Below are 23545 nucleotides of genomic sequence, written 5' to 3'. Positions count from 1 at the left end.
AGCTGACCCAGAGTCAGTCTGCTGCCCGACATCAGAGCCGGAAGAATCACACGAACACGTTTCTGTTTCACAACACTTTTATCTGCTTAAAAAAAAAGTCACCCTGTTGCCGCGGCGACCCTTTCGGCACGCTGCGCATCCACAACTTCCTGATTGGTTTGTAAAGTTCATCCCCAGAGTGCAGGTGGGGGTGATGGAGTGAAATTACTTGATTTGATTAATTAATCAATCATTTTAAATCAATCAAGGTCAACAGACCGTCGGTTCCGTCCGACCCACTTCAGTTTGGCAGTTTTCAGCTCCATCTTCATCTTTTACACCCTTTAACAGCCAGAAAAAATATATACGCTGTTTCCAAAAATATCTTTTCTCCACAAACACGCTGATGTTCCTTCAGTTCACCGCAGACGCTGGAGTCTGAGGAGGAGTCGGGTTTCATTCCTCAGAGTTGACCAATCATCACACAAACTGATTCTGATTGTGTGTGAAGGCCGGCTGTATTTCTCCATCACTCACTGTGTGGATCCATCCGCCGCTGGAAATAGTCCTCGATAGAGTGAACAGCTGTTTGAGCCTCCTAATAAATATGTGAGCAGGAAGTGATGGCACCGACATTCACCGACATGAAAAAAGCTTCAACAACATGAAGCAGTGATGTTGCTGCTGTGAAACCACCTCACAATCCAAAGGTCTGTTTCAATCTGGCGTAAATTGGTCCTTACGTTGGTCTCTGTTCGGGCGGGAAGTCACGTGACGGACAATGAGAGACGTCCGCTCACCGTGACGCGCCACAGGTCACAGCTCGTCCAAATATGGTCACTTCCTGCTCCAAACCGCTCTGAACTAGCAAAGATGGTGACGGACAGAATCTGAACTGGAGGATTCATAACATTCACAAACCAACGACGACATCACTGATGGTTGATGACATCACTGATGGTTGATGGTTGGTTGGATCTCAGTCTGACTTTTTAGTGCCAGTTAGGACATGTGACTCTTTGTGAACACGGTCCCGGACCTCCAAACAAACCGGGACCACTATCAAGGCTAATAAGTGCATGACAGATGACACAAAGTCACTGCTCCAACAAAAGTCATCAGTGTGCCTGTTGGTACCGAGCCTGCCTCCTGCTGGACCTCCATCCAAGTGTCTACAGGAGGTCCAGAAGCTCAGAGATCAAAATGCAAGAGAAAAAAATCTAAATGTAAAAAAAAATGAAGAAGAAAAGAAAAGTAACAACAGCTCTGTTTCCCGCCGTGTTCTCCGGACCCGCCTCAGTTCTCTGGACCCGCCTCAGTTCTCTGGACCCGCCTCAGTTCTCCAGCAGCACCGTGCGGAGCTGGTCCTCCTCACTCATGCTAATGGTGGCGATGGCGCCGTCGTTGAACTCGAAGGACGTCCCTCCGTCCACCACCATGCAGGCGTCCCAGCAGCGGGACCGGATGCACACCCTGAAGGAGCAGAGGAGCAGAACTCGTGAGCGGCTTCCCGGCGGCGTGAAGTCTGACCGACTGGCTCGGCGGATCGGAACCGACCTGCTGGCGAAGCCTCTCTGCCGGCTGCTGGAGAAGACCCGGTTAACGATGGGCTCCCTGATGCTGTAGAACAGGCAGCTGTCGTCCGGGCTGAACACCAGAGACCTGTTGTACTCATCGGTGACTGGACACACAGACAACTGGATCAGAACCAGGAGGAGGAGGAAAGGGAAGGGGAGGAAGATGAGGAGGAGCAGGAAGAAGACGAGAAGGAAGAGGAGGAAGAGGTGAAGGAAGAAGAAGAGGAGGGAGGGGAGGAGCAGCTCACCCTTCTCTATGACTCCTGGGTTCAGGGGGATCTCCAGACCAGTCTGGGACTTTCCTGAAAGAACAAACATTTATCAGTGATTCAGGTGGAACATCTGGTTCACTATGACTTCAGGTAGAACATCTGGTTCACTATGACTTCGGGTAGAACATCTGGTTCACTTTATGACTTCAGGTAGAACATCTGGTTCACTTTATGACTTCAGGCAGAACATCTGGTTCACTATGACTTCAGGCAGAACATCTGGTTCACTATGACTTCAGGTAGAACATCTGGTTCACTTTATGACTTCAGATATTTTACGTACCTATTTTCAGAACGTCCTCGACGGCTTGTTCGGCCAGTTTGTTGATGTTGTACGACCTGTGGAGAGCAGAGACGCGTCTTTACAATAACATCATAACAATATAAAAACTTCTTTTTTTATTTTTCTTTCTTTCCATCTTCTCTTAATTTAATTTATTGATCTTCTTGACTTAATAATCGCCCAGACAGCGTTTCTTCTTCTTATATTTAGATTTCTTTGCTGCAGATGTGCTGATTGGCTTTTGATTCAATGGGATCAGATTTACTTTTACTTTTCATGGCTGGAATCACTTTAACACACAAAATTCAAAAATTTAAACCGATATCAATTACTTTTAGTAAACAGGTGCAAAATAAACGTGAAAACTGCCTTTTATTAGAGGTCTTAGTAAATCAGTCTTTCAAACGAATATCTGAACACCGTTGCTTTGATAAAGATGTGAACTACGATTCATTCAGTCAGTCTTAACTCTGAAGACACAGAACCTGAGGATGAGGCACTAGTTTAATTAATTAAATTATTAATTAGTTTAATATTAACATCTATTGTTAGAAATACAGTCCCTCCAGGAAATCGCAATAATTAACGCAAATTCAAGCAAACTCCACAATATTTGTGGGAGCTTTACAATTTTCCTGCGATTTTCCTCAAAAAACATCGTCATCAGAATCTGAGCTGAAAGTATTAAAACATAAAGTAAATCTTTTCAAACAAAACTAACTTTATTAATAATAACTCCTCATTTTATCAGAAATCTCTGCTTCTGTTTTCATCTCCAAATAAAACTCTGTTCACCGGAGAAACAGGAAGTGACGGGGTTTGTGGGAAATGTGTTCTTCACATTAAAATGATGATTAAATGTTTGTGATCAAAGGAAGTGATTCCATATTACTGGATGTTAAATGAGTTTTCTCCACACGTCCAGTTGTCAGAGACGTCTCTTTGTTTGTTTCATCCAGCAGGTCTATGTGTTGAATGAACATGAATTAAACAGCATCTAAAGCTCTTATTTTGAAAGGCTGATGTAGTCCTTGTTTCTATATTCCAGTCACAGACGGTCTATTCTGGGAACATATGCAGCTTTTAGGACCTTTTAGGAGATTTTAGGACCTTTTAGGAGCTTTTAGGACCTTTTATCTCCACGGTTCTCCAAGTTCAATAAATAAGTAAAAAAAAAGATTTGAACTAAAATTATTTTCTGGTTATATATTTATTCCTTTATCAGCTAGTGGTTAAAAAAAAATCTCACTTTTCTTTCTTAACTTGCAATTTTTTTGAATTCCTGCAATTTTATGTAAAAAAAAAAAAAAAAACTCGCTTAAAACTCCAAAATCAAACATTTATGATCACAACAGTCACAAAAAAAGCCAGTGAGGTCCTGGAGGTTCTGATTAAATGGGTTCTAATACTCATATTTGTGTTGTTATTAGTGTGAAATCAGCTGTTTGGTGATTCATCTGAGACTCACCAGGCTTTGGATCCCGTCCCCGTGCAGATGCTGAGTCCTGAACTCTTCTGTTTCTCCCACGGCCCGTCGTCCACAGAGATCTCGTAGTAGGAGGCCCTGAGGAGGAGGAAGAGGAGGAGCAGGAGGACATGTGATGAGAAGAACTGACACTCACGTCCCCTGATGAGAGCTGGACAGACAAAAGGTCGTACCTGGAGGACAGAGACTCTCCGATGAAGATCTCGTTCAGGCTTCTGATGGGGAGGAGGCGGGGCTTGGAGAAGCTCTCCGGTAACGTTCCCGCCCCTGAAACATGGAGGAACAATAATAATGATCACATTCATAATCAGAGGCTGATATTAATCTAGCATATTCCATCTTGTACAAAACGATCAGAGAGGGAAACGGGAGGGAAGACAGGACGATACAGACAGACTGACGGACGGGGGCGGGGCTTATGCTATGGCGTACTCCGCCGGTTGTCCATGGTGGTGATGCGGTGAGCCTGGCTGTGCTGCTCCAGACTCAGCTGCAACTCGTGCAGGTTCACGGGGGTCGGGTTGATCCCGGTTCCCTCCAGGTGAAGACGGATCCTCTGACGCCACAACCACCTGAACGCAGACCAGGAAGTGAAAGCAGGAAGTGAGGGGACCGAGCGGCCGTCTGAGCAGAGCCCCGCCTTCTGTCCTTTTTCCCACCACTAATTCAAGCAGGATTTTTACATACTCAGTTAACTCAATAATTTATTAAAAAGGTATTTTCCTGTGTTGGATTAACAATAAACTGGCATCAGTACAATATCAAATACTTCATTTAAATCTATCAATCATTAATATGGAAGTTGTCTAACCGCAGACATAATCAAAGATATTTTAAGTTCACATCCACCTCAACCAAACTTAGTTTTCATGTTTCCAGGCTGACGGAGCACCACTGCGCCCTCTAGTGGCGGCAGGTGACTCTACAGGAAACACTGAGAACAGCAAAGTGACTTCCTGCAGATTTCACAGGTTCAGACTCATCTTCAACTTCAGGCTGAGACAAACAGGTCCAAGGAGTTCAGCGGGAGTGAGGAATTATGGGATATTTCTCTTCACATTACAGCTTACGAGGTAACTTTACCTGTAAATTGGGATTCGCCGCAAAAATACAAATCACTGATCTCTGTGCAATATAAAATATATGCTCGAAATTTACAATTAAAAATATTTTTTTATCACCTACGTGTAATAATAATCATCTGTTTTTCTTTACCTATCAAGGTGTATTTATGTTTTTGTGTATATGGCTCGTGTGTGTGTGTGTATTTAAACATTGTTTTGTTTTTTTAAAGTTTCCTAAAACCTTTTTCTTGTTCTATTTGTTTTTATTGTAATTCTGTCTTCGTGAGCACTTTTCTTTCTCCTGCCTGTATTCTGAAGCTACATTTCCCCACTGCAGGATTAATAAAGTCTTTTTCTAATCTTAAAATAAGATGATCGATAAGATGGGTCACCAGACAGAAGGCAGGACGACACTGAAGAATACCGGTGGGTAAATACGCACCTGAACTCACCACGGCAGAGTTTCTCCAGAGCCTCGGGGAAGGCCCGGGTGTAGCGCACGGGGAGGCACAGGTGACCTTCTGACCTTTGGCAGAGCGGGAAAACTGTAGTGAGCTCATCTGAACGCGCTGATAAACGTGGATCAATCACAGGACGGTGTGAATCAATGAATCCGGGTGACCAACGTCCTCGTTGAGCTTCGGTACAACAGAGAAAAGGTTCCCAGTGTGACGTTTACCTCTCCGGGTCCGTGTTTACTCCAACAACCGGTTTGTCCTTGCTTAAAACCTTACTGGCAACAAGCAGCATTGTCCCGTCACCTAACAAAACAAACTGCAGTTAGAGAACTTGTATTGTGGTCTGAAGCCTTTGTTCATGTTGTGCCACCCCCACCCCCCACCCCCACCCCAAAGGGTGAATAAGGTTAAGTCCTGTCCATTCTCTGCGTCACAAACGTTGAAGGTCGAGGAAGATTCTTTAAATCAGAGTTCTTTTCAGTGATTGACGCCCAAAGTTGAACTAGTTTAACGAACTTTATATTTTTAATGATTCGATGTCAGAGGCTTCAAAAACCAACTGAACTGAGTGTTCGTACCTCCAGCGGAGATGATGGCGTCCGCCCATCGCACCACCTCCTCATCGTACTCGCCCCTCTTCACCACCCGCACCTCGATGCCTTCTCGCCTGCAAACACACAAACTGTCCTGAAAACACCAAACCCTGTCTGTCCTCCAGCCTGTCTGTCTGTCTGTTCTCCAGCCTGTCTGTCCTCCAGCCTGTCTGTCTGTCTGTTCTCCAGCCTGTCTGTCCTCCAGCCTGTCTGTCTGTCTGTTCTCCAGCCTGTCTGTCTGTCTATCCTCCAGCCTGTCTGTCTGTCCTCCAGCCTGTCTGTCTGTCTGTTCTCCTGTCTGTCTGTCCTCCAGCCTGTCTGTCTGTCTGTCTGTTCTCCAGCCTGTCTGTCTGTCTTCCTGTCTGTCTGTCCTCCAGCCTGTCTGTCTGTCTGTTCTCCAGCCTGTCTGTCTGTCTTCCTGTCTGTCTGTCCTCCAGCCTGTCTGTCTGTCTGTTCTCCAGCCTGTCTGTCCTCCAGCCTGTCTGTCTGTCTGTCTGTTCTCCAGCCTGTCTGTCTGTCTGTCCTCCAGCCTGTCTGTCTGTCTGTCCTCCAACCTGTCTGTCTGTCCTCCAGCCTGTCTGTCTGTCTGTTCTCCTGTCTGTCTGTCCTCCAGCCTGTCTGTCCTCCAGCCTGTCTGTCTGTCTGTCTGTTCTCCTGTCTGTCTGTCCTCCAGCCTGTCTGTCTGTCTGTCTGTCCTCCAGCCTGTCTGTCCTCCTGTCTGAAGGGCCTGGTCTCACCTCAGGCTCTTCACCACGTGCTCCACATTGTTGGTGTGGATGTTGTGTCTCTCCAGCAGGCCGCTGTAGCTGGAGCCTTTCAGGGCGAGCTGCAACACAGAGCAGACAGTCTGGACAGGTAGGTGACAGGTGGGTGGGGGGGGTGGGGGGGTGGGACATGGGGGACATGGGGGGGGGGGGGGGGGGGGGGGGGCTCTTACCAGCAGTTTCAGGTCCTCTTCAGAGAGCCCGGCGTACCGGTACCGCTGCTGCTCAAACTCATACCGGGTGGTCTTCGTGACCACGGCCACTCGGTCCGGTTTGAACCCGGTCCACTGCGGCGAGGACGGCTTCCACGCGGTGGTGTGGACGGGGCGAACCGGGCTTCCGTACAGGAGGCTCACACCGCGACCCAACACGGTCACCACCACGCGACGAGACATTATTGTTAGTGGACACACAACCGAGAACTAGAGTCCACGTCCCGGTGAGGAGTGACGGTCCGGTCCGGTGCTGCTGTCACGGAGATGACATAACGGACCCGTCAGAGCTCTGGGCAGGTGGAGCCCATTCAACAAGTCTCACACACACACACGCACACAGCTGTCAGGGAAGGTCACCGCGCTCTCCTGTCACCCGGTGACCCGCCTTTATCTCCGGGCTATTACTTTCGGACTGGATTGTTTTCTCTCCGCCTGGTAACCGAACAGCACCACCAGCTAGTCAGCTGCTTAACTAGTCCTCCGTATTTGGTCTGGTTAACAGCTGGCGTTACGTTACCAGTTTCGCTTCACGAGCTAAAAGTAGCTAGCGGCATGCTCACCACTCGTACGCCCGCATATCTCCCACTCGGAGCTGGGTTGACTCTCCCCAGAGACCGCGCTACAGCCGCGACACGCTCCGCACGTGCTCCCGCCTTTAAAACGACGGTTAACACACCTGAACAGGTGAAGAACACGCGACAACAAACGACCAGCGGCGGCACGTACCGTGCAGTCTGGCACGTCCTCGAGCTGTACGTGAGATACGTAGCGTCAACCTGATTGGCTGCCGCTGTGCTGCGCGTGACGCTGATGCGTTCAGGGCCGCTGAAAATAAAACCAGGATCCGGTTCATCGCATCTCCGGGTATAAATAAACTCGGACATCTGAGGCCACGAGACCTCCACTCAACACACAATAAAGTCTTACAAATCTCGATTATTTGTTTATATTTGTTCATTCAAATATTTTATTTAATTTTTTGTAAGTGATGTTTCAAAACCTGAAGGAGAAACACTGATTTTTTTTTTTTAATGCACCTAAACATACTAAAAACTATACATATTGAAATTGACTTTTTTTTTTGTCCCAAGTTACTAAACAGTAATCATTCCCAGGATAAATACAGGAGTCCTCATGAAACTATGAATCAGACTCTGAACACGGTTTCCATTGCTTTTTGCTCAGGTTCATCTTGAAATACCTGTTTAGAGAGATGTCTTTTACTGGCACTAAAATAACTATTAACTAGGCGGCCTTAAAATTCAGGAGTATCTGTGGTAAGCTGAGGAAAAGGGGCGTGTTCCCTTCGATACTGATATCATAAGAAATAAGGGAGCAGGTACGTCCGCTGGAGGAGCAGTCAGTGCTATAAAATATATTGAACATCAAAGAAACAGCACTGATTCTTAATAACGAACAGTTTATGTCGTTTTGAATCACTTTAAACAGAAGAAAACCTCGTGAGGTGATCTACACAGTTGCCTGGACTGAGGCTGGATTTACTACTAGGAGTTTGATTATGACATGAATCTGATGATGATCATCTTCACATCAAACACAAAATCAGAGGATCAGTCACAGAAGTCATGTGACCAAAGAGCCACAGAGCAACTTCAACATTGTGTCCATTAAAAGACGCCTCACAGGTTGTTGGTGCCAACAGCTCATCACAGCTGGAGTTGGGGTTCATTGTGACGGTGCCTTCAGGGCCCTCAGTGATCACTGTATGAGGGCCGCAGAGGACGAGGATGGATCAATAGAAACCATAAGTCAACATATCCTTTAGAGGACCATCCCATTATCTTCATCATGTGTTGATTCATGTAAAAGTGACAATAAAGTCTAACTAATTTAAACGCTGAGCTTTCCCCAAATCTAAACAAGTTGTTTTTTTATTTCCTGCTGCCAGTAGAAACACTGATTCAGGATCAGTTCTGGGGTGAATGAAAGTGTACATGAAAATGTAAAAGGTCCATCTGACATCTTTAAGGTTAAACCATTGACTGTATATGAGACTTCACCAAAGTCTGACTTTATTAGTCTCAACCAACCATCAACCATCAGTGATGTCATCGTTGGTTTGTGAACGTTATCAATCCTCCAGTTCAGATTCTGTCCGTCACCATCTTTGCTAGTTCGGAGAGGTTTGGAGCAGGAAGTGACCATATTTGGATGAGCTGGGGGAGGAGCCAGCGGTGGATCTGACCGATCTGATTGGAAACCTGACGATACTACGTCCCGCCCACCGATAGCTGTAACCTGACTGCACCACAGGCCTGTCAATCAAACAGACACGCCCCCAAAAACAGGTCTTCTTGAATCTTCTTTTCTAATGAATGAGGGATTATTTTCAGATGGACCTCCAGAAAACTAATAAGAAGGAGTGACTTTAGCTAACAACACCGAGATAACTGATGGACACATTTTATTCACTTTGGATTTGATGAGAGAAGTTGAATGGGAGTCTATGGAGCCGGAGGCTTTTTGGAGCCGACCTCTAGTGGCACTCGCTGGTATTGCAGCTGAAGACACTTCTGGATCAGAACCATTTTACAGACCTGAAGCTACGAACTCTTTGATATCCAGTCTGTGGTTTCAGCCCTCGACTGGTTGAATCAGATGTGAATAATCTTTTTCAAATTGAATGAACGCTTTCACTTTAAAGTAACTGTCATTTGATCCCGTTTAAAAATATGAATTTAGTTTCCTTTTACAGAAGGAAAGAATCCAAACACGACTCGGCGGACCACCTGAGTTTTGATTATAAATTCTTTGAATGAACAGAAAACTCATCTTCAACATACTTTAAAATAAAGACGAGCAGAAAGCGGAAGAAGTAAAAAATCAATCAGCACCAAACACCTCCAGAAATCCTTCATTCACTAGTGTGAGCAGGAACCCTGTTTGTAATGTGACCTGATTCGAGGGGTATTCTTCACTAATTATATTCACCTCCACCGGGGAATATGTTTCCTTACAGTCAGGTCACTTATTACAGCTCCACTTTGTTCAGCTAATTGTGGTGCGTCGTTTACTCGGTGGAATTATCTCAAACTATAACACGTCCCCAGGGAGACGATGTGTATCACACAAACCTGGTTATTGTTTTCTATGTCAGCAACAAATCTACATCATTATCCTTAAAACATAACTCGGTGTTAAATCCGTAAAGTTAAGAGAGAGGAGATGATAAAACTTTGGATCATTTCAAATCCTCCTTGAGTGATTTTCAGAAGTCCACAAAGTTTTCCATCCACCTGGACTTCAGCTGAATCTGTGTCACAGGGCTAACAGTGTTATTATGGGAGGACCATTTTCTGTCCTCCCTCCCTCCTCCCTCTGAGTCCTGTCTGGATGACTCCCTCGCATCCCTCTGATGACATCCTTCTGTTTCCCTCTCACCTCTCGGAGCGCTTCACTTCAGATCCTCCGTCCCTCCGTCCTCCAGGAACCTCCTCGCGTGCTCCTCGACCCGCCGAGTCCAACGTCACCGCTGCCGGCTGAAGAGCACAAACAGGTAAGAGAGGGACCACCTGCTTTTTTTAATTCCTTAATATTAAAACATACAGGAGTTGTACTTACTTTAATTGACAATGAGATCTGAACTCTGAGATAAAAAGGTAAAAACAAATTGAGAATCTGGATATTAAAGCACCATCTCACCTAAATCACAAATACGGAGCACCAGATCATTTTGCTTTTATTTGTCTGGTTTATAATCGTCATTTCACTCCAGTCTAATTAAGATGAATTAAAATTTAATGGCGTTACTGAAAAGTCACATTTGTAGGATAATATGTGAAAGCAGAACATTAATACCAAAACCCTCACTCACTGCTGTTATTTTGTTAAAGTGAACTGAGCCTTCAGAGCACTTATAGCATGTTATGGAGAAGATGTTTAATACATGAATCAGAGTCTTTGTAGATCTTCACCGTTTCCTTTTAAAAGGCAGTTTGGTGCTGATCAGGGATGACATTTTAAAGTCTATTTGAAGAAAACAGGAGACTTCATCAGTTTGTCAAACGAAGGACAAACTTTCCAAAAATGATAAACTTTGAATACGTTCAGAGCAGCGAGAGTGGATTTGATCTCCCAGCACTTCTATCAGCAGCATTATGGGATGAAATCTTTTAATACAAACTGAACCTGGTCATATTTCAGACGGGAACCTGGCTGTTGTTTTCAGATTGTGAACATATCTGTTAATGTAATTGTAAAGAATTTTATTCTATCATTTTTGCCATTAATATGTTGAGATGACAATAAAACGGCCAGCTGTGGTTCTCACAGCTGGATTTGGACGAGAGCTTCTTTTGAACCTCATGACTCTTTATTGATTATTGCCAGAAACATCCTCTGACAGAAGATGATCAGCTGATAGTCGTTCAGTTCTGATGACTGAATATATTTACATTTCTTTAAGCATAAATGCAAAAAATGATCTGGTACAACGTCTTAAATATAAATGTTTCCATGCTTCTCTGTTTTTTTGTGTGTTTTTAACTGTTGGTCGCTGAACATTAAGTTCACCTGTAGAATAATAAAGGCATATTTCAATATTTCTACTATTTCATACACTGAACACCCGAACCTTCGTCACAGAGTGTTTGATGGAATAATACGACGCTGCTTCTAGTTTTTGACGTGTCGATACTCAACATTCAAAAAGAAAAATAAATTTGATAAAACTCAACTTTACAAGAAACACTGAACAAAAGGATGAAGGCGTTAAAGTTGAGGTTTGGAGACGAGGTCCCGCTACGAGATGACAGACAGACACTCTGAATTAAAGCTTCATCTGAACTTTGTGTGTGTTCAGCAGGATGCAGCGCTTCAGAGAAAGCATCCACATACGAACCATGAAGGCCAAGAGGAAAGTGGAGGAGATCTCCAAAGAGGACGTGCAGGCCTTCCTGAAGAAGAACGCCTTCGTGCTGTTCACCGTGGGAGCGGTTGTAGTCGGTGCGTACGCAGGATGAAGCGTATCCGCCTGCTTCAGACCGGCGAGGTGACGGAGCCGTGACTCTCTGCTTCTCTCTGCAGGGATTATCCTGGGATTCGCGCTGCGGCCCTATAAAATGACCTATCGCGAGGTGAAGTACTTCTCCTTCCCCGGAGAGCTGCTCATGAGGATGCTGCAGATGCTCGTCCTGCCGCTACTGATCTCCAGTCTAGTAACAGGTGCAGCGCATTTCCTTCCTCCAGCTCAGTCTTCTATATTCATGTGATACGGGCTACCCGTTGTCATGGCAACCTGGTGTCATCGCAAAGCGTGAAATAGACACGCTGGTCCACGACAGCAGAACATGAGATAGCAATGCTTTTGGCCTTTTTTTTTGGCCTTTTTTTTTTTTTTTTTAGGTGTCAAAATTACACGTTTTGTAAGCGTGAAACTTACATGCAAGTAAATGTCATGTGACGCGGGATCATCTCAACAGAGGTCAACAGAGTACGAGGACATTTTTTAGTTTGAACCAACGTTTTTCTTGAGTTGTTTTTGTTTCGTAACCTCAACCACATGTTTTGTTTCAAAACGTGTAACTTTCACGCCTGGAAGCGCAAAGTGTAGCTATGTCACGTTTTTGCTGTTGTGGACCGGCATGTCTATTTCACGCCTTGCCGTGATACCGGGTTGGAACAAGAGACTGTATGTTCTCTTTTCATCAGCTTTTTGTGTTAATTTCATGTTGTCGCCTCTTGATGCAGAACATCCTCTTCTTTAACAGCTCCATGGCCCGTCTGCACAAGCATTTTAGGACATTTACAGTTATTGTGACCTCTAGTGGCCGTAGTCATTATAATGGAGAAAAGTGTAAATCATCAGTGGGATTCATTGTTTCCAGTTGCTGAATTAATTAAAGATTCAATTAAAAATGTATAAAGATAATCCATTCACTCCTTCGCTGTGGTTCGGTGAACAGGTGGTTCTGATCCGGCTGCAGATGTGAATCTGAGTGTCCCTCTGTGTGTTGGCCCTGTGATGTAACCTGTCCAGGTGTATCCAGCTGTAGACAGGCTGCAGCCCCAAACCACCATGACTGTTCCTCCCTGTAGCTTTTAATCAGTCAGATGACCTTTGAACTTGCAGGGCAGATTTCTGTGCTCCAGATCAGACTTCATTTCCACACACCCAGTGTGTGTACTGCATGCATTTACATCCCGACATTAACGTGTGCTGTGAGATTACAGACCACATTTTCATGTCACTTTGGATTAAAGCTGCAGATTATGTTGATTTATATCTACAAAAATGTAATCTTTGCCTTCATTAGCTTCATTAATCAGCTGTTTACACTAAAATAAACCGCTGCAATTGTAGTTTACTTACTATTACCTCACTATTTCTGAAATTCTATCAAAGATCTAATATTTCATGTGGCTGGTTATCTTTTATTGGAGTAATTCAGGCATCCGAGTCTCTCTACCACCTCCCTGAACCTTTGACCTCAATATAAAATTCGGTGTCACCCGGCATCACCGGGTTCACTGGCTCTCTGTGTTTCAAGGTACTCGGCAGGTAAGTTGTTCAGCATCTTGTAAACATGTCCACAGCTCCTCTGTGTCTTCATGTGATCCAGACTGACTCCACGATGAAGAACTGTTTCAGGACTCTTCGTTCTTGTTGTGGCTGAAGGCTCTTTATGACTCTGGCTGTGTTCCCGATGATTGAAGTCGATGATCTTTCCCTCAACCGAACCATGTAGTTATTGAAGCATCGGCGTGTATCTAAGAGTGTTCGACATCTTGGGAAGACACCGGTCTGGTTGTTTATAAAGAATATTGTTATTTGTTGAAGTAATCAGCAGCCTTTCTGTCTCCGTGTCCGTCAGGAATGGCAGCTTTGGACAGCAAAGCCTCCGGAAAGATGGGCATGAGAGCCGTCATCTACTACATGACCACCACCTTCATCGCAGTCTTCACCGGCATCATCATCGTGCTCATCATCCACCCGGGAAAAGGATCGAAAGAGGAGTTCGGAAAGCAGCAGCACATCGAGCAAGTCAGTCCTGCCGACGCCTTCTTGGACCTGATCAGGTATCATTCACGGGACGACGACGAGGGTTTCAGAGTTCAGCTTTGACGAGCCGACAGACGGCGTCTCTAAATCACTGTTCTCGTTTCAGAAACATGTTCCCACCGAACCTGGTCCAAGCCTGCACAGAGCAGGTGAGCTGCACCGGTGGTACTTCATGAAGCGGCGAGAAGGTTTGAAGCCTTTAACAGTAGAGAGGGTGTCTGACTCCGGTACCAGAACTGGGAGCTGGTTCTGCAGGAGAGGTTCTGCAGGATGAAGGCTCTGCCTCCTGTTCTGGAACCACCAAAGAAGAGTGCTGTCAGGATAATCGTTAAGACTGGAGATACGTTTGGTCTTTAAGGTCTTTATATGTCAAGAGAGGAATTATTTATTTTACAGGAAGCCGATTTAAAAAAGGTAACATGGGAGAAATATGATGAAATACAATAACTTCAGTTTTGTCTGAATTCACAAGAAGAACATTCAACATCATCATCACCTTTGTTTTTTTAGACACACTCGAGTTGTGACTGGCAGGATTCTTTTATATGGCAATAAAAACATATGCAGTGTTTCCTAATATGTATAACTTGAACAGTACAGGTCTTAGTACAGAACCCTGTGGAACTCCATGACTCCCTCTAGTGTTCATGGAAGATTAAAAAAACTGAAATCTGTCTGATAAATAAGGTTTAAACCAAGTTGCACCGCTGAAGATAATTTTTGTGATTGATGACAACAAGACTCTTTTAGATAAATAATACTGAAGCAGCTGGTTTGTAGAGCGTATTGAACCAGAACAAGCATAAATATTCAGAACATCACATGACACCGGGCTCAGTACGCAGTGTTTCTTTCTGGACCCAAACCCGGCCTCAGTGTGCATCTAAAAGTAAACCCAACATGGCATCATATCCTCATCATCACTAATTAATGATCCCCAGAGGCATTATACGGTTGATGAAACTCTGATCCTCTCGTTCCTCCAGTTCAAAACCAAATACGGGAAGCGAGTGGTCCATTTCACGGTGACGGTGAATGAAACCCTCTTCAACTCCACCAACGCCACCCAGGAGGTGATGGAGATCACCCGGGAGGAGATGATCCCCGTGCCGGGTCAGGTGTACGGGGTCAACGCCCTCGGGCTGGTGGTGTTCTCCATGTGCTTCGGCCTAATAATCGGTAACATGAAGGAGCAGGGCCAGGTCCTCAAGGACTTCTTCGACAGCCTCAACGAAGCCATCATGCGCCTGGTCGCCATCATCATGTGGTAAGATGGCCGGGATTCGTCTGTTAGTCGTTGTGAACAAACACTACCGTCAGTAACTCCCTCTCTCAGGTACGCTCCGATTGGGATCCTGTTCCTGATCGCAGGGAAGATTGTGGAGATGGATGATCTGACAGAGATGGGTGGCCAGCTGGGCATGTACACCATCACGGTCATCATCGGCCTGATGATCCACGGCGTCCTCATCCTGCCCACTCTTTATTTTGTCATCACACGGCAAAACCCCTTCATCTTCATCGCCGGGATCCTGCAGGCTCTGGTGACGGCACTGGGCACCTCCTCCAGGTGAGTCACATGACATCTACCAACCAAACAAACTGACAAGCCATGGCAGACCATGAGGGCCCTTTCAGCTGTCAGAGATTTACTGCAATTTTATTTAATTGTCTTTAAGGCTGACGGGAGATAAACCTTTCGAACCTGTCTCTAATCTGTGGGGGAGAGTCAAGCGTTGGGTACGCCCACCATCCACCCCGCCCACCTCATCTGCCCCGCCCACATCATCCACCCCAACCACTATCCGCCCCGCCCCCCTCATTCACCTTGCCCAACATCCGCCCAGGACATGTCGCACTGTAACACTCATCGCACTCATCGGTATGTAACACACGTCGTACTAGAACACACGTCACAATGTAACACGTCACAATGTATCACACGTCCCAATGCAACACACAACGCAATATAACACGTCACAATGTAACACACGTCACAATGTAACACGTCACAATGTAACGCGTCACAATGTAACACACTTCACAATGTAACACGTCGCACTGTAACATATGTCGTAACATAACACGTAACAATGTAACAGACGTCACAATGTAACACGTCGCACTGTAACATACGTCGTAATATAACACGTAACAATGTAACAGACGTCACAATGTAACACGTCACACTGTAACATGTAACAATGTAACACATGCCGCAATATAACACGTCACAATGTAACACGTAACAATATAACATCACAATGTAACACGTCACGATGTAACACACGTCGCAATGTAACACGTCACAATAAAACAGACGTCGCAATATAACACGTCACACATCACAATATAACAATATAATATTTGGGTGGCACGGTGGTGCAGTGGTTAGCATTGTCGCCTCACAGCAAAAAGGTTCCAGGTTCGAATCCGGTCCTGGGCCTTTCTGTGCGGAGTTTGCATGTTCTCCCTGTGCTTGCGTGGGTTCTCTCCGGGTTCTCCAGCTTCCTCCCATCATCCAAAAACATGCACCTCAGGTCAGGTTACCTGGCGCCGCGCTAGTGGCAGCCTGTTGCAGCAGCTCCCCCCTGAGAGCCCCCCTGCTGTAGCGAAGAAATTTCCCCTCGGGGATTAATAAAGTGAAATAAAAAAAAATAACACGTCACAATGTAACACGTCGCAATATAAAACGTCACAATACAACAGACGTCACAATATAACACATCGCAATATAACACACGTCACAATGTAACACACGTCGCAATATAAAATGTCACAATGTAACACGTCACAATAACACATCGCAATGTAACTGCCATCACAATATAACACACATCACAATATAACACTTCGCAATGTAACACGTCGCAATATAAAACGTCACAATATAACACGTCACAACACAACAGACATCACAATATAACACATGTCACAATGTAACACACGTCGCAATATGTAACATGTCACAATATAACACTTCACAATGTTACACACGTCACAATATAACACGTCACAATATAACAGACATCACAATATCAGACACCACAATATTACACACGTCGCAATGTAACACGTCGCAATATAACACATCACAATATAACACACTTCACAATATTACACATCACAATATTACACACTTCACAATATTACACACGTCACAATGTAACACACATCGCAATATGAAACGTCACAATGTAACACGTCACAATGTAACACGTCACAATATTAGAGACATTGCAATATAACACGTCACAATATAACAGACGTCACAATATAAGACACTTCACAATATTACACACGTCACAATATAACACGTCGCAATGTAACACGTCGCAATATAACAGACACCACAATATAAGACACTTCACAATATTACACACGTCACAATGTAACACGTCACAATATAACAGATGTCACAATGTAACACGTCACAATGTAACACGTCGCAATATAAAACGTCACAATGTAACACGTTGCAACGTAACAGACGCCACAATATAAGACAGTTCGCAATGTTACACACGTAACAATATAACACGTCACAATGTAACACGTTGCAATGTAACAGACATCGCAATATAACACGTCGCAATATAACACGTCACAATGTAACACACGTTGCAACGTAACAGACGCCACAATATAAGACAGTTCACAATGTTGCACACGTCACAATACAACACATCGCAATGTAACACGTCACAATGTAACACACGTTGCAATGTAACAGATGTCGCAATATAACACTTCACAATATAACAGACGTCACAATATAAGACACTTCACAATATTAAACACGTCACAATGTAACACGTCGCAATGTAACACGTCACAATATAACGTGACAATATAACAGATGTCACAATGTAGCACGTCACAATGTAACGCGTCGCAATATAAAACGTCACAATGTAACACGTAACAATATAACACGTTACAATGTAACACAAGTTGCAATGTAACAGACATTGCAATATAACACACGTCGCAATATAACACGTCACAATGTAACACACGTTGCAATATAACACATCGCAATATAACAGACGTCTCAATATAAGATGTCACAATATAACAGACGTCACATTATAAGACACTTCACAATATTGCACGTCGCAATGTAACACGTTACAATGTAACATGTCACAATGTAACACGTCACAATATAACAGACGTTGCAATATAACACGTCACAATATAACATGTGACAATATAACAGATGTCACAATATAACACGTCGCAATATAACACGTCGCAATGTAACACGTCACAATACAACAGACGTCACAATATAAGACACTTCACAATATAACACGTCACAATGTAACACACGTTGCAATGTAACAGATGTCGCAATATAACACGTCGCAATATAACACGTCACAATATAACACACGTCGCAATATCACACTTCACAATATTACACACGTCACAATGTAACACGTCGCAATATAAAACGTCACAATGTAACACGTAACAATATAACACGTAACAATATAACACATCGCAATGTAACACACGTCACAATATTAGAGACGTCGCAACATAACACGTCACAATATAACAGACGTCACAATATAAGACACTTCACAATATTACACACGTCACAATATAACACGTCACAATATAACACGTTGCAATATAACACGTCACAATATAACACGTCGCAATATAACAGACATCACAATATAACACGTCACAATATAACACGTTGCAATATAACACGTCACAATATAACACGTCGCAATATAACAGACATCACAATATAACACGTCGCAATGTAACACGTCGCAATGTAACACACGTCACAATATAACAGACGTCACAATGTAACACACGTTTCAATATAACAGACGTCACAATGTAACACACGTTTCAATATAACAGACGTCACAATGTAACACACGTCGCAATATAACACACATCGCAATATAACACGTCACAATATAACGTCACAATATAACAGACGTCACAATATAAGACACTTCACAATGTACCACGTCACAATGTACCACGTCACAATATAACGTCACAATATAACAGACGTCACAATATAAGACACTTCACAATGTAACACACGTCACAATATAACATCGCAATGTAACACGTCACAATATAACAGACGTCACAATGTAACAGACGTAACGCACGTTGCACTGTAGGACACGCCACACTGGAACACACATTTACACCCTTCATGTGTCCAGGATTCAGCTGGTGTTCAGATGCTGATATTTACAGCCTGACAGATGGAGGTTTTTTACACTAATATTACTGAGACAAACTGAGCCGCTGTTGTTGTTGTTGTTGCAGTCTGAAGGTGCCTTGAAGTATATTTCTTCGTTGTTTCTAATTTTCTTCCCCAGCTCCGCCACGCTGCCCGTCACCTTTAAATGTCTGGAGGAGAACAACAAAATTGATAAGCGGATCACACGTTTCGTACTGCCCGTTGGCGCCACCATCAATATGGATGGGACGGCTCTGTACGAGGCGCTGGCGGCCATCTTCATCGCCCAGGTCAACAACATGGAGATGAACTTTGGTCAGATTATCACCATCAGGTAGAAATCAATACAAGTAGAGAAATAAAACATTCCCAGCAGTCACACTGTTTCATTTGGGTTCTTCTTCTTTGATAAAGTATTACAGCGACTGCGGCCAGTATCGGAGCTGCTGGCATCCCTCAGGCGGGACTGGTCACCATGGTGATTGTACTGACCTCCGTTGGACTTCCGACTGATGACATCACTCTCATTATTGCCGTTGATTGGTTTCTGTGAGTAGCTTCTCTGCATCCATTAACTCTGTCCACATCGTCCTGCTCCGGGTCGGGGGGCTGCAGCCAACACAGAAACCGACTGTGTCGTGAACAATCATCCAACACTCGGTGACACGCTGTTTGTTGGCTGCGCTGCCGTAACGGTACGGACATCATCGGACTTTAAAGGTCAAAAGCAGCTCCGTATCTACTACCACCTAGTGACACACTTCTCTCTCCCCGGAGTCTTGTGCTACATCTTTCCTTTTGTATTGAATATTTTTGCAATGAGTTTTAACATAGAAACATAATTAGGTTTCCCAAATTAATCATTTCAATTAGAATACCCTTCCCAGAAATTACTCAGCTAACTGGGGTAATAAGAAAGAAACCCTCCTCCTCCTTAACTAGGATATGAATGTCTGTCAGCGGCACGCTTCACCAGAACTTTCCACACTGAGCAGAGGACAGCGTCTCACGTATGAAAGCTGACGGCGGTTTCATGCAGCGAGCTGAGGTCACTAAATCATTTTACATTTTTTCAATTCTGTTCCTTCACTTTACTACATAAATGCAGAAAGATGTATCATACTTTCTTACTCTATTTTTTAACATTTATTTGACAGCTGTTAGTTACTAGTTACTTTATCAAATACAATTTTAAATACAAATCCTTGGAAGATCATATAAAGTATCAGGATTAAACAGCCCAATAATTTATAGAACTGGAGCTGAAATTATGTCAATAAACCCAACATTAAAAATGTCAAATCAGCTGCTACTGACACACAGCAGACACAAAATCAGAGACATCATAAAGCTAATGGACGTGTGTTTCTGTTCAGATGATGAGCTGCTACAGTAACTGTCCCTCGATGCTAACGTGCTAGTTGCTAACTTTGCTCTTTTGTGCCTTCCAAGAAGCATAATTTGTTTTTGTGGAGCTTTTTTTTGTTGTTGTTGTTGTTGTTGTTTTTGGAAACAGCTGCCTACACAGGCGTTGAGCATTTGTGTCTTCATCATGCAAGCAAAAAAACTGTTTTGAGAGTAAATTTCTTGCACTGCAATCAAAAATCCAGTTTGTAAGTAAAAATATATAAATTATTATTCATAATTATAATAATAATTAATGAATTATTTGCATTAAAAAAACATTACTCCGTTTTGGTCAAAGAATTCTGAGTTTTGCTTATGAAATTAACCTTTTTGTCTACGAATCGAAACCCTTGAGTTGAGTTGGGTGTAGTGGGCGGGACATACGATGGAGACGGAAGTTTCTATTGGTGGATTGACTACTTCATAGTTTTGTATACAAGGTGGGATGTAAAATCAGCCCTTTGTTGGAGACAATATTGTCTCCATGGTGACATCACCCCTGAATGTCCATCTAGAAACTATTGCATAGATTTTCTGTGTGAACCATCCGCTTTTTCTATTTGAGTTTGGACAGATTGGAAACTTCAAATGTAGTTTAGAGTTTATACTCATCTATTTTTTTTTTTCAAATTGAATTTAAACACACTCTGGTCTTGTTTTGGTTTTTAATTCGCTGTTTGGGCTCTCCAACCTGCTTCTTTTACATATCAGCACCATTCACTGTTCATAACGTCATATTCTCTGCAGACATGTTCTGTATGTGTGAGCGTATGTAACATGTTGTTTGGGTGATCTGTGGTGTACATATGTGTATACATGTATGCAGGTCCAGATTGCTGAGCATGCATGTTCTCTTGCATTGATGATAGTGACTCCCGGTGATTACAGATGTGCCTCCTGTGGATCCGTCCTTTTGTAATTACGTCATTGTAAATATATCCCGTCTTGTTTTATTACTCTGGTTCTCTGGTGGATTGCTGACCGTGTTTCTTCAGTTCAAATAGAAAAAGATTGGTCAGAAAAAAAGCGTGTAAAATGTCCCACTGTGCAGTGAACATGTTGGATATTTACCCAGAGTTCTGTGTTTTCTGCCGGGCTGCAGGGACCGCCTGCGTACGACCACCAACGTTTTGGGGGATTCGATCGGCGCCGGCATCGTGGAGTTTCTGTCCCGACACGAGCTCCGCAGCAAAGACGTGGAGATGGGAAACTCGGTGGTGGAGGAGAAGGAGAGGAAGAAACCGTACAAGCTCATCTCCCAGGATAGTGATTTTGAAAACGACAAACGTGCCCACAGTGAATCGAATATGTAGCTCTGACATCAGTGAACAAAACAAACACGTACAGCTGGTTCTGTTTTCAGGAGCAGGGACTTCATTCTGTTGGACACTTTAGTTTTACTGGCTTTGTTAACATTCCTTTATTATTACATCCCAGAGGTGATCAATGATTCATGAACCTCTGTCATCCCCAATGACAAATATTACATCTTTAATATATGCGTCGTGTATTTCAAATAGGATCGGTAGTTTCTGTTTCGTACTATTTTAATGGATAATTTAACTTCACTCATGTAGAACCTGAGATCAAAGTAGGTTTCTGGATGGAGGATTTGAAAAACAGCTGAGCAGGAGTCTCCAACCTTTTTCCCTCTGAGAGCTACTCGTGTTCAGTAGCATTTATTCACATAGCTGAGCTCCACCCAAACCAGCTGAATCAGCTTCTTTTATGTGAACATTAACAAACTGATACTCAACACACACAGTTTGTATCTCAACAACTTAAACTCAGCAGCATGTGCATGCTTTTTTTCTTTATGCTTTTAATCTGAAAAGTTGCGGCTGTTAGTTTACCAGCAGTGTAAGTGTCAGACTCTCTCTATAGCTCCGCCCCCTCTGTTGCGGTCCAGCTGAAAATATTGTATTTGTTATTTACCTAATTTCTGAGCAACCGTTTGTTTCCAGCTCAGTGTGAGTCACTGCTGTGTTTCTGTCCTCTGACCTCTGTGTGTGTCTCACTGTGGGCGGAGCTCCACCTCTGCTTTACTGACATGGTGCGGAGCAGACACAGGTGGAGGGAGGAGGGGAGATGGTTAATCCATTGCGTTGATAGCGTCGTTCTCTCGAAGAGATTAATAAATCAATAAATAATAAATGCTGAAAATGATTGACAAATATACACAAGTCTGTGTGTGGGAAACACTGCATATTGTTCAAACCTAGCTACTCAGAACCGAGTCACAGGCTGCTGGTAGTTTGCGAGCTTTGGGTTGGAGACACCTGCAGCAGAGCATCTAAACAGGAACAGGACGTCTGCTGCTCGGTAAACAGGGAAGATCCTCTGAAGTCTTTACGGATATCTTAAAGTCCCCCTCAACTTAAAAAAATGTTTCTGCTCTCGTTCATCCTGTTGAATATTTGACCTTCACTGAGCAGAATGATGTAAGTGCAGAGTTTAAAACTAGAAGGCTGTTCTCACGTTCACCTGATGACAGTTTCTGAGCTCATTGACAATACGATTTTTAACACGGGCAGGATTTGTGACATCGGAAATGCTGATAATGGACTTTACAGTGAAGTGTAGACATCCTGTGTTCAGCAGTTAGACATGAAATATTTCTATATTTATAGATTCTTTTAATTTGTTTTAATGAGTTTGAAGGAGGACGAGTCATTTTAAGGATTTTTAAGCTTTGTCACAAATTAAAATTCAAAAGTATTTTATGTACAAACTTAAAGGGGCTCTTTGAGTAAACATACACTCCACAATTACAGTAACTTTTACCATTTTGTCACCAGGACATGATTCACTTAATTCAAATTTTATCAACAAAGTTGTAATTCTGTATTTTCCCCACATTAGCTGCTTGATACTGTGGTTAGTACGAGATATCGTATGATTTTTATGCTTCAGTGGTACACATCTACAACTACCAACATGTGTGTGTGTGTGTGTGTACATCCCTTTACGTGTTGTGACTTCATGGACATTTTTTTTTTTTACCAACTGCTCCTTTCCTGTAGATGAGACGAGAAAACATGTTGAATGATTTATTCACGTTAGTCTGTGATTTCATGGTGTGAAACAGATATTCAAGACTTAACTGAAATTCAACAACCTTTTGTGAAACCAGTTGTATTAGTTTTTGTTTATTATAACTTCAGTGAAATAAATTTTCCTGTCTCCTTCTGTTTGC

General features: G+C 43.4%; 2 protein-coding genes across 5 annotated transcripts; one reads left to right on the top strand and one right to left on the bottom strand.

The window, feature by feature from the left end:
• Nucleotides 1-59: 59 nt before the first annotated feature.
• On the bottom strand, nt 60-10176 carry nadk2 (NAD kinase 2, mitochondrial). Of its 3 annotated transcripts, none has more exons than XM_069168904.1 (13): nt 10094-10176; nt 6650-6944; nt 6450-6538; nt 5698-5786; nt 5341-5422; nt 5104-5187; nt 4030-4169; nt 3771-3864; nt 3580-3675; nt 2112-2167; nt 1805-1858; nt 1537-1660; nt 60-1452 (listed from the first exon to the last, which is right to left on the bottom strand). In XM_069168904.1, exons 2-13 carry the CDS (start codon nt 6869-6871, stop codon nt 1314-1316), a joined length of 1269 nt encoding a protein of 422 aa, XP_069025005.1. In that variant the 5' UTR covers nt 6872-6944; nt 10094-10176; the 3' UTR covers nt 60-1313. The 3 variants fall into 3 exon arrangements, with proteins under 3 accessions (XP_069025005.1, XP_069025003.1, XP_069025006.1); XM_069168902.1 differs by lacking the exon at nt 10094-10176 and adding an exon at nt 7252-7407; XM_069168905.1 differs by lacking the exons at nt 60-1452; nt 10094-10176 and having other exon boundaries at nt 1612-1676; nt 6650-7407.
• Nucleotides 10059-23538, top strand: LOC138210010 (excitatory amino acid transporter 1-like). 2 transcript variants are annotated; one of them, XM_069168901.1, is made up of 10 exons: nt 10059-10208; nt 11517-11656; nt 11738-11875; nt 13525-13729; nt 13819-13861; nt 14699-14979; nt 15049-15282; nt 19082-19276; nt 19357-19491; nt 21452-23538. In XM_069168901.1, exons 2-10 carry the CDS (start codon nt 11518-11520, stop codon nt 21660-21662), a joined length of 1581 nt encoding a protein of 526 aa, XP_069025002.1. In that variant the 5' UTR covers nt 10059-10208; nt 11517; the 3' UTR covers nt 21663-23538. The 2 variants fall into 2 exon arrangements, with proteins under 2 accessions (XP_069025002.1, XP_069025001.1); XM_069168900.1 differs by having other exon boundaries at nt 10060-10208; nt 11514-11656.
• The last annotated feature ends 7 nt before the right edge of the window (nt 23539-23545 follow it).

This window comes from Embiotoca jacksoni, unplaced genomic scaffold, assembly GCF_022577435.1.
Source record: "Embiotoca jacksoni isolate LCO1_2020_lvr unplaced genomic scaffold, fEmbJac1.0.p SCAF_42, whole genome shotgun sequence".
Taxonomy (NCBI): domain Eukaryota; kingdom Metazoa; phylum Chordata; class Actinopteri; family Embiotocidae; genus Embiotoca; species Embiotoca jacksoni.
This window is presented reverse-complemented; position numbering and strand designations above follow the sequence as displayed.